We start from the raw sequence: 12,502 nt of genomic DNA on the forward strand, positions 1-12,502 counted from the left end.
CTCTATACAGAATTATGGCCCCCCACATCGTCCTCCATACAGTATAATGGCCCCCCACATCGCCCTCCATACAGTATAATGGCCCCCCACATCATCCTCCATACAGTATCATGGCCCCCACATAGTCCTCCATACAGTATAATGCCCCGACATAGTCCTCCATACAGTATAATGCCCCGACATAGTCCTCCATACAGTATAATGGCCCCTTACATAGTCCTCCATACAGTATAATTGTATAATTCCCCCACATAGTCCTCCATACAGTATAATGACTCCCACAGTCCTCCATACAGTATCATGCCCCCCACATAGTCCTCCATACAGTATCATGGCCCCCACATAGTCCTCCATACAGTATCATGGCCCCCACATAGTCCTCCATACAGTATAATGGCCCCCCACATAGTCCTCCATACAGTATCATGGCCCCCCACAGTCCTCCATACAGTATCATGGCCCCCACATAGTCCTCCATCAAGTATAATGCCCCGACATAGTCCTCCATACAGAGTCATGGCCCCCAAAGTCCTCCATACAGTATCATGCCCCCCACATAGTCCTCCATACAGTATAATGACTCCCACTGTCCTCCATACAGTATAATGCCCCCCACATATTGCATGGAAGACTATAATGGACCCGACAGTGAAAAAAAAATTCTCAATTTCGCTGCTACGGTCTCCTCAGCGTGCCTTCTGCAGGTCTGCACTACTAGTCACAACGGTTATGAATTAGTGACGTCATCACGCTTGCTGCGCTGTCAGATGCAGAGGGAACGTCAGTTGACGGCTCCCTCTTTCATATTGCGTTAAGCTGTATTGGCATGCCGGTGCTGGCATTGCAGGCCACATATAATCACTTGTGCCCAGAGTTTGACGTGTGTTCTTGAGGCTTCTCTGTGGAGACATAAAAGACTCATGGAAAAAACTGCAGATACTTTATTAAGGGGTTAACATTTGCACTAAAAACGCATTATATAAGGGGGAAAAGGCAGCAATAACCACCGCCCCTCTGACACCTCCTTCAGGCAGGGTAGAAGAAAGTGGTAAATGGACGAGGCTAGGACACGGCGTAGCGCGCTGCTATCCCTCTCTCTACAGGGTGGCAGTGTGGCCATCGTGGTCGTGCCGTGGTCGTACTTCGCTTGTACATTATCAGTATATTACACTTCTCTTCCAGGCATGGTGAGATCTGAGATGGCGAAGCCGTTGCTTGGAGGTGAGAGGAGCGCTTCATGCTCGCCGTGCGTCCTGCCGTGTGGCGACACTATCGGGATTCTGGGCACTGGAGACTTCGCCCGCTCTCTGGCTTTGCGCCTTTTATATTCTGGATTTAAGGTCGTGGTTGGAAGTCGCAATCCGAAGATGAACTCCGCACTCTTTCCTGCCGACGCTGAAGTGCTGCCTCAGGAAGAGGCCGTAAAACGCGCGCAGCTGCTGTTTGTGGCGATATTTCGGGAACATTATTCCTCGCTGATCGCACTTTCAGACGCCATGACTGGGAAAACACTGATAGACGTCAGTAACAACCAGGTGATCAACGTAGACCGACAGTCCAACGCCGAGTATCTGGCCAGTCTATTCCCACAATGCACTGTGGTCAAAGCATTCAATGTGGTGTCTGCATGGGCCCTACAGTCAGGAGCCAAGGAAGGAAGCAAACAGGTGAGAAGGAGAAACGGCGCCAATCAGGTGGTCACCGCTGATCTCTGGTGATGGATAGGAGACATTCTCAGTGATGTCACCGCTGATCTCTGGTGATGGATAGGAGGCATTCTCAGTGATGTCACCGCTGATCTCTGGTGATGGATAGGAGACATTCTCAGTGATGTCACCTCTGATCTCTGGTGATGGATAGGAGACATTCTCAGTGATGTCACCTCTGATCTCTAGTGATGGATAAGAGACATTCTCAGTGATGTCACCTCTGATCTCTAGTGATGGATAGGAGGCATTCTCAGTGATGTCACCTCTGATCTCTAGTGATGGATAAGAGACATTCTCAGTGATGTCACCGCTGATCTCTGGTGATGGATAGGAGACATTCTCAGTGATGTCACCTCTGATCTCTGGTGATGGATAGGAGACATTCTCAGTGATGTCACCTCTGATCTCTAGTGATGGATAGGAGACATTCTCAGTGATGTCACCTCTGATCTCTAGTGATGGATAGGAGGCATTCTCAGTGATGTCACCTCTGATCTCTAGTGATGGATAAGAGACATTCTCAGTGATGTCACCGCTGATCTCTGGTGATGGATAGGAGACATTCTCAGTGATGTCACCGCTGATCTCTGGTGATGGATAGGAGACATTCTCAGTGATGTCACCTCTGATCTCTAGTGATGGATAGGAGGCATTCTCAGTGATGTCACCGCTGATCTCTAGTGATGGATAGGAGACATTCTCAGTGATGTCACCGCTGATCTCTAGTGATGGATAGGAGACATTCTCAGTGATGTCACCGCTGATCTCTAGTGATGGATAGGAGGCATTCTCAGTGATGTCACCTCTGATCTCTGGTGATGGATAGGAGACATTCTCAGTGATGTCACCGCTGATCTCTAGTGATGGATAGGAGACATTCTCAGTGATGTCACCGCTGATCTCTAGTGATGGATAGGAGACATTCTCAGTGATGTCACCTCTGATCTCTAGTGATGGATAGGAGACATTCTCAGTGATGTCACCTCTGATCTCTAGTGATGGATAGGAGGCATTCTCAGTGATGTCACCTCTGATCTCTAGTGATGGATAGGAGACATTCTCAGTGATGTCACCGCTGATCTCTAGTGATGGATAGGAGACATTCTCAGTGATGTCACCTCTGATCTCTAGTGATGGATAGGAGACATTCTCAGTGATGTCACCGCTGATCTCTAGTGATGGATAGGAGACATTCTCAGTGATGTCACCGCTGATCTCTGGTGATGGATAGGAGGCATTCTCAGTGATGTCACCGCTGATCTCTAGTGATGGATAGGAGGCATTCTCAGTGATGTCACCGCTGATCTCTAGTGATGGATAGGAGGCATTCTCAGTGATGTCACCGCTGATCTCTAGTGATGGATAGGAGACATTCTCAGTGATGTCACCGCTGATCTCTGGTGATGGATAGGAGGCATTCTCAGTGATGTCACCGCTGATCTCTGGTGATGGATAGGAGACATTCTCAGTGATGTCACCGCTGATCTCTGGTGATGGATAGGAGGCATTCTCAGTGATGTCACCGCTGATCTCTAGTGATGGATAGGAGACATTCTCAGTGATGTCACCCCTGATCTCTAGTGATGGATAGGAGGCATTCTCGGTGATGTCACCTCTGATCTCTAGTGATGGATAGGAGACATTCTCAGTGATGTCACTGCTGATCTCTGGTGATGGATAGGAGACATTCTCAGTGATGTCACCGCTGATCTCTGGTGATGGATAGGAGGCATTCTCAGTGATGTCACCGCTGATCTCTAGTGATGGATAGGAGGCATTCTCAGTGATGTCACCGCTGATCTCTGGTGATGGATAGGAGGCATTCTCAGTGATGTCACCTCTGATCTCTGGTGATGGATAGGAGACATTCTCAGTGATGTCACCTCTGATCTCTGGTGATGGATAGGAGACATTCTCAGTGATGTCACCTCTGATCTCTAGTGATGGATAGGAGACATTCTCAGTGATGTCACCTCTGATCTCTAGTGATGGATAGGAGACATTCTCAGTGATGTCACCTCTGATCTCTAGTGATGGATAGGAGGCATTCTCAGTGATGTCACCGCTGATCTCTGGTGATGGATAGGAGACATTCTCAGTGATGTCACCTCTGATCTCTGGTGATGGATAGGAGACATTCTCAGTGATGTCACCTCTGATCTCTAGTGATGGATAGGAGACATTCTCAGTGATGTCACCTCTGATCTCTAGTGATGGATAGGAGACATTCTCAGTGATGTCACCTCTGATCTCTAGTGATGGATAGGAGGCATTCTCAGTGATGTCACCGCTGATCTCTGGTGATGGATAGGAGGCATTCTCAGTGATGTCACCTCTGATCTCTGGTGATGGATAGGAGACATTCTCAGTGATGTCACCTCTGATCTCTGGTGATGGATAGGAGACATTCTCAGTGATGTCACCTCTGATCTCTAGTGATGGATTGGAGACATTCTCAGTGATGTCACCTCTGATCTCTAGTGATGGATAGGAGGCATTCTCAGTGATGTCACCGCTGATCTCTGGTGATGGATAGGAGACATTCTCAGTGATGTCACCACTGATCTCTAGTGATGGATAGGAGGCATTCTCAGTGATGTCACCGCTGATCTCTGGTGATGGATAGGAGGCATTCTCAGTAATGTCACCGCTGATCTCTAGTGATGGATAGGAGGCATTCTCAGTGATGTCACCTCTGATCTCTAGTGATGGATAGGAGGCATTCTCAGTGATGTCACCTCTGATCTCTAGTGATGGATAGGAGACATTCTCAGTGATGTCACCGCTGATCTCTAGTGATGGATAGGAGGCATTCTCAGTGATGTCACCTCTGATCTCTGGTGATGGATAGGAGACATTCTCAGTGATGTCACCGCTGATCTCTGGTGATGGATAGGAGGCATTCTCAGTGATGTCACCGCTGATCTCTGGTGATGGATAGGAGGCATTCTCAGTGATGTCACCTCTGATCTCTAGTGATGGATAGGAGGCATTCTCAGTGATGTCACCGCTGATCTCTAGTGATGGATAGGAGGCATTCTCAGTGATGTCACCTCTGATCTCTAGTGATGGATAGGAGGCATTCTCAGTGATGTCACCGCTGATCTCTAGTGATGGATAGGAGGCATTCTCAGTGATGTCACCTCTGATCTCTAGTGATGGATAGGAGGCATTCTCAGTGATGTCACCTCTGATCTCTAGTGATTGATAGGAGACATTCTCAGTGATGTCACCGCTGATCTCTAGTGATGGATAGGAGGCATTCTCAGTGATGTCACCTCTGATCTCTGGTGATGGATAGGAGACATTCTCAGTGATGTCACCGCTGATCTCTGGTGATGGATAGGAGGCATTCACAGTGATGTCACCGCTGATCTCTGGTGATGGATAGGAGGCATTCTCAGTGATGTCACCGCTGATCTCTGGTGATGGATAGGAGGCATTCTCAGTGATGTCACCTCTGATCTCTGGTGATGGATAGGAGGCTTTCTCAGTGATGTCACCGCTGATCTCTAGTGATGGATAGGAGACATTCTCAGTGATGTCACCGCTGATCTCTGGTGATGGATAGGAGACATTCTCAGTGATGTCACCGCTGATCTCTAGTGATGGATAGGAGGCATTCTCAGTGATGTCACCTCTGATCTCTGGTGATGGATAGGAGACATTCTCAGTGATGTCACCTCTGATCTCTGGTGATGGATAGGAGACATTCTCAGTGATGTCACCTCTGATCTCTAGTGATGGATAGGAGACATTCTCAGTGATGTCACCTCTGATCTCTAGTGATGGATAGGAGACATTCTCAGTGATGTCACCACTGATCTCTAGTAATGGATAGGAGGCATTCTCAGTGATGTCACCGCTGATCTCTGGTGATGGATAGGAGGCATTCTCAGTAATGTCACCGCTGATCTCTAGTGATGGATAGGAGGCATTCTCAGTGATGTCACCTCTGATCTCTAGTGATGGATAGGAGGCATTCTCAGTGATGTCACCTCTGATCTCTAGTGATGGATAGGAGACATTCTCAGTGATGTCACCGCTGATCTCTAGTGATGGATAGGAGGCATTCTCAGTGATGTCACCTCTGATCTCTGGTGATGGATAGGAGACATTCTCAGTGATGTCACCGCTGATCTCTGGTGATGGATAGGAGGCATTCTCAGTGATGTCACCGCTGATCTCTGGTGATGGATAGGAGGCATTCTCAGTGATGTCACCTCTGATCTCTAGTGATGGATAGGAGGCATTCTCAGTGATGTCACCTCTGATCTCTAGTGATTGATAGGAGACATTCTCAGTGATGTCACCGCTGATCTCTAGTGATGGATAGGAGGCATTCTCAGTGATGTCACCTCTGATCTCTGGTGATGGATAGGAGACATTCTCAGTGATGTCACCGCTGATCTCTGGTGATGGATAGGAGGCATTCACAGTGATGTCACCGCTGATCTCTGGTGATGGATAGGAGGCATTCTCAGTGATGTCACCGCTGATCTCTGGTGATGGATAGGAGGCATTCTCAGTGATGTCACCTCTGATCTCTGGTGATGGATAGGAGGCATTCTCAGTGATGTCACCGCTGATCTCTAGTGATGGATAGGAGACATTCTCAGTGATGTCACCGCTGATCTCTGGTGATGGATAGGAGACATTCTCAGTGATGTCACCGCTGATCTCTAGTGATGGATAGGAGGCATTCTCAGTGATGTCACCGCTGATCTCTAGTGATGGATAGGAGACATTCTCAGTGATGTCACCCCTGATCTCTAGTGATGGATAGGAGGCATTCTCAGTGATGTCACCGCTGATCTCTGGTGATGGATAGGAGGCATTCTCAGTGATGTCACCTCTGATCTCTAGTGATGGATAGGAGACATTCTCAGTGATGTCACCGCTGATCTCTAGTGATGGATAGGAGGCATTCTCAGTGATGTCACCGCTGATCTCTGGTGATGGATAGGAGACATTCTCAGTGATGTCACCGCTGATCTCTAGTGATGGATAGGAGGCATTCTCAGTGATGTCACCGCTGATCTCTGGTGATGGATAGGAGACATTCTCAGTGATGTCACCGCTGATCTCTAGTGATGGATAGGAGGCATTCTCAGTGATGTCACCGCTGATCTCTAGTGATGGATAGGAGACATTCTCAGTGATGTCACCCCTGATCTCTAGTGATGGATAGGAGGCATTCTCAGTGATGTCACCGCTGATCTCTGGTGATGGATAGGAGGCATTCTCGGTGATGTCACCGCTGATCTCTAGTGATGGATAGGAGACATTCTCAGTGATGTCACCGCTGATCTCTGGTGATGGATAGGAGACATTCTCAGTGATGTCACCGCTGATCTCTAGTGATGGATAGGAGGCATTCTCAGTGATGTCACCGCTGATCTCTAGTGATGGATAGGAGACATTCTCAGTGATGTCACCCCTGATCTCTAGTGATGGATAGGAGGCATTCTCAGTGATGTCACCGCTGATCTCTGGTGATGGATAGGAGGCATTCTCAGTGATGTCACCGCTGATCTCTAGTGATGGATAGGAGGCATTCTCGGTGATGTCACCTCTGATCTCTAGTGATGGATAGGAGACATTCTCAGTGATGTCACCGCTGATCTCTGGTGATGGATAGGAGGCATTCTCAGTGATGTCACCTCTGATCTCTGGTGATGGATAGGAGACATTCTCAGTGATGTCACCTCTGATCTCTGGTGATGGATAGGAGAAATTCTCAGTGATGTCACCACTGATCTCTAGTGATGGATAGGAGGCATTCTCAGTGATGTCACCCCTGATCTCTAGTGATGGATAGGAGACATTCTCAGTGATGTAACCACTGATCTCTAGTGATGGATAGGAGGCATTCTCAGTGATGTCACCACTGATCTCTAGTGATGGATAGGAGGCATTCTCAGTGATGTCACCTCTGATCTCTAGTGATGGATAGGAGACATTCTCAGTGATGTCACCTCTGATCTCTAGTGATGGATAGGAGACATTCTCAGTGATGTCACCTCTGATCTCTAGTGATGGATAGGAGACATTCTCAGTGATGTCACCACTGATCTCTAGTGATGGATAGGAGGCATTCTCAGTGATGTCACCACTGATCTCTAGTGATGGATAGGAGGCATTCTCAGTGATGTCACCTCTGATCTCTAGTGATGGATAGGAGACATTCTCAGTGATGTCACCTCTGATCTCTAGTGATGGATAGGAGACATTCTCAGTGATGTCACCTCTGATCTCTAGTGATGGATAGGAGACATTCTCAGTGATGTCACCTCTGATCTCTAGTGATGGATAGGAGACATTCTCAGTGATGTCACCTCTGATCTCTAGTGATGGATAGGAGACATTCTCAGTGATGTCACCTCTGATCTCTAGTGATGGATAGGAGACATTCTCAGTGATGTCACCACTGATCTCTAGTGATGGATAGGAGACATTCTCAGTGATGTCACCTCTGATCTCTGGTGATGGATAGGAGACATTCTCAGTGATGTCACCTCTGATCTCTAGTGATGGATAGGAGACATTCTCAGTGATGTCACCTCTGATCTCTAGTGATGGATAGGAGACATTCTCAGTGATGTCACCTCTGATCTCTAGTGATGGATAGGAGACATTCTCAGTGATGTCACCTCTGATCTCTAGTGATGGATAGGAGACATTCTCAGTGATGTCACCTCTGATCTCTAGTGATGGATAGGAGGCATTCTCAGTGATGTCACCACTGATCTCTAGTGATGGATAGGAGGCATTCTCAGTGATGTCACCACTGATCTCTAGTGAGGGATAGGAGGCATTCTCAGTGATGTCACCTCTGATCTCTAGTGATGGATAGGAGACATTCTCAGTGATGTCACCTCTGATCTCTAGTGATGGATAGGAGACATTCTCAGTGATGTCACCTCTGATCTCTAGTGATGGATAGGAGACATTCTCAGTGATGTCACCTCTGATCTCTAGTGATGGATAGGAGACATTCTCAGTGATGTCACCTCTGATCTCTAGTGATGGATAGGAGACATTCTCAGTGATGTCACCTCTGATCTCTAGTGATGGATAGGAGACATTCTCAGTGATGTCACCACTGATCTCTAGTGATGGATAGGAGACATTCTCAGTGATGTCACCTCTGATCTCTGGTGATGGATAGGAGACATTCTCAGTGATGTCACCTCTGATCTCTAGTGATGGATAGGAGACATTCTCAGTGATGTCACCTCTGATCTCTAGTGATGGATAGGAGACATTCTCAGTGATGTCACCACTGATCTCTAGTGATGGATAGGAGGCATTCTCAGTGATGTCACCGCTGATCTCTGGTGATGGATAGGAGGCATTCTCAGTAATGTCACCGCTGATCTCTAGTGATGGATAGGAGGCATTCTCAGTGATGTCACCTCTGATCTCTAGTGATGGATAGGAGGCATTCTCAGTGATGTCACCTCTGATCTCTAGTGATGGATAGGAGACATTCTCAGTGATGTCACCGCTGATCTCTAGTGATGGATAGGAGGCATTCTCAGTGATGTCACCTCTGATCTCTGGTGATGGATAGGAGACATTCTCAGTGATGTCACCGCTGATCTCTGGTGATGGATAGGAGGCATTCTCAGTGATGTCACCGCTGATCTCTGGTGATGGATAGGAGGCATTCTCAGTGATGTCACCTCTGATCTCTAGTGATGGATAGGAGGCATTCTCAGTGATGTCACCGCTGATCTCTAGTGATGGATAGGAGGCATTCTCAGTGATGTCACCTCTGATCTCTAGTGATGGATAGGAGGCATTCTCAGTGATGTCACCGCTGATCTCTAGTGATGGATAGGAGGCATTCTCAGTGATGTCACCTCTGATCTCTGGTGATGGATAGGAGGCATTCACAGTGATGTCACCGCTGATCTCTGGTGATGGATAGGAGGCATTCTCAGTGATGTCACCGCTGATCTCTGGTGATGGATAGGAGGCATTCTCAGTGATGTCACCTCTGATCTCTGGTGATGGATAGGAGGCATTCTCAGTGATGTCACCGCTGATCTCTAGTGATGGATAGGAGGCATTCTCAGTGATGTCACCTCTGATCTCTGGTGATGGATAGGAGGCATTCTCAGTGATGTCACCTCTGATCTCTAGTGATGGATAGGAGACATTCTCAGTGATGTCACCTCTGATCTCTAGTGATGGATAAGAGACATTCTCAGTGATGTCACCTCTGATCTCTGGTGATGGATAGGAGGCATTCTCAGTGATGTCACCTCTGATCTCTAGTGATGGATAGGAGGCATTCTCAGTGATGTCACCTCTGATCTCTGGTGATGGATAGGAGGCATTCTCAGTGATGTCACCTCTGATCTCTAGTGATGGATAGGAGACATTCTCAGTGATGTCACCTCTGATCTCTAGTGATGGATAGGAGACATTCTCAGTGATGTCACCTCTGATCTCTGGTGATGGATAGGAGGCATTCTCAGTGATGTCACCGCTGATCTCTAGTGATGGATAGGAGACATTCTCAGTGATGTCACCTCTGATCTCTAGTGATGGATAGGAGACATTCTCAGTGATGTCACCTCTGATCTCTGGTGATGGATAGGAGACATTCTCAGTGATGTCACCGCTGATCTCTAGTGATGGATAGGAGGCATTCTCAGTGATGTCACCTCTGATCTCTGGTGATGGATAGGAGGCATTCTCAGTGATGTCACCTCTGATCTCTAGTGATGGATAGGAGACATTCTCAGTGATGTCACCTCTGATCTCTAGTGATGGATAGGAGACATTCTCAGTGATGTCACCTCTGATCTCTGGTGATGGATAGGAGGCATTCTCAGTGATGTCACCTCTGATCTCTAGTGATGGATAGGAGGCATTCTCAGTGATGTCACCTCTGATCTCTGGTGATGGATAGGAGGCATTCTCAGTGATGTCACCGCCGATCTCTAGTGATGGATAGGAGACATTCTCAGTGATGTCACCTCTGATCTCTAGTGATGGATAGGAGACATTCTCAGTGATGTCACCTCTGATCTCTGGTGATGGATAGGAGACATTCTCAGTGATGTCACCGCTGATCTCTGGTGATGGATAGGAGGCATTCTCAGTGATGTCACCGCTGATCTCTGGTGATGGATAGGAGGCATTCTCAGTGATGTCACCTCTGATCTCTGGTGATGGATAGGAGACATTCTCCGTGATGTCACCGCTGATCTCTGGTGATGGATAGGAGGCATTCTCAGTGATGTCACCGCTGATCTCTGGTGATGGATAGGAGGCATTCTCAGTGATGTCACCTCTGATCTCTTGTGATGGATAGGAGGCATTCTCAGTGATGTCACCGCTGATCTCTGGTGATGGATAGGAGGCATTCTCACTGATGTCACCGCTGATCTCTGGTGATGGATAGGAGACATTCACAGTGATGTCACCGCTGATCTCTGGTGATGGATAGGAGGCATTCTCAGTGATGTCACCTCTGATCTCTAGTGATGGATAGGAGGCATTCTCAGTGATGTCACCACTGATCTCTAGTGATGGATTGGAGGCATTCTCAGTGATGTCACCGCTGATCTCTAGTGATGGATAGGAGGCATTCTCAGTGATGTCACCGCTGATCTCTAGTGATGGATAGGAGGCATTCTCAGTGATGTCACCTCTGATCTCTAGTGATGGATAGGAGGCATTCTCAGTGATGTCACCGCTGATCTCTAGTGATGGATAGGAGGCATTCTCAGTGATGTCACCTCTGATCTCTAGTGATGGATAGGAGGCATTCTCAGTGATGTCACCTCTGATCTCTAGTGATTGATAGGAGACATTCTCAGTGATGTCACCGCTGATCTCTAGTGATGGATAGGAGGCATTCTCAGTGATGTCACCTCTGATCTCTGGTGATGGATAGGAGACATTCTCAGTGATGTCACCGCTGATCTCTGGTGATGGATAGGAGGCATTCACAGTGATGTCACCGCTGATCTCTGGTGATGGATAGGAGGCATTCTCAGTGATGTCACCGCTGATCTCTGGTGATGGATAGGAGGCATTCTCAGTGATGTCACCTCTGATCTCTGGTGATGGATAGGAGGCATTCTCAGTGATGTCACCGCTGATCTCTAGTGATGGATAGGAGACATTCTCAGTGATGTCACCGCTGATCTCTGGTGATGGATAGGAGACATTCTCAGTGATGTCACCGCTGATCTCTAGTGATGGATAGGAGGCATTCTCAGTGATGTCACCTCTGATCTCTGGTGATGGATAGGAGACATTCTCAGTGATGTCACCTCTGATCTCTGGTGATGGATAGGAGACATTCTCAGTGATGTCACCTCTGATCTCTAGTGATGGATAGGAGACATTCTCAGTGATGTCACCTCTGATCTCTAGTGATGGATAGGAGACATTCTCAGTGATGTCACCACTGATCTCTAGTAATGGATAGGAGGCATTCTCAGTGATGTCACCGCTGATCTCTGGTGATGGATAGGAGGCATTCTCAGTAATGTCACCGCTGATCTCTAGTGATGGATAGGAGGCATTCTCAGTGATGTCACCTCTGATCTCTAGTGATGGATAGGAGGCATTCTCAGTGATGTCACCTCTGATCTCTAGTGATGGATAGGAGACATTCTCAGTGATGTCACCGCTGATCTCTAGTGATGGATAGGAGGCATTCTCAGTGATGTCACCTCTGATCTCTGGTGATGGATAGGAGACATTCTCAGTGATGTCACCGCTGATCTCTGGTGATGGATAGGAGGCATTCTCAGTGATGTCAC

The 12,502-nt window shown here is 47.8% G+C and overlaps 1 protein-coding gene across 1 annotated transcript in view; it reads left to right on the forward strand.

Annotated features, from left to right (window-relative positions):
* Positions 1-1,184: 1,184 nt before the first annotated feature.
* STEAP3 (STEAP3 metalloreductase) overlaps positions 1,185-12,502 on the forward strand; it is a 93,253-nt gene continuing 81,935 nt past the window's right edge. The window contains exon 1 of the mRNA XM_073551890.1: positions 1,185-1,667. Within this exon, the coding sequence (XP_073407991.1) occupies positions 1,185-1,667 (483 nt within the window). The remainder of the gene's footprint in view (positions 1,668-12,502) is intronic.

The sequence above is a fragment of the Dendrobates tinctorius genome, unplaced genomic scaffold (assembly GCF_039654945.1).
Source record: "Dendrobates tinctorius isolate UK_male_01 unplaced genomic scaffold, ASM3965494v1 ptg000182l, whole genome shotgun sequence".
Classification (NCBI taxonomy): Eukaryota; Metazoa; Chordata; class Amphibia; order Anura; family Dendrobatidae; genus Dendrobates; species Dendrobates tinctorius.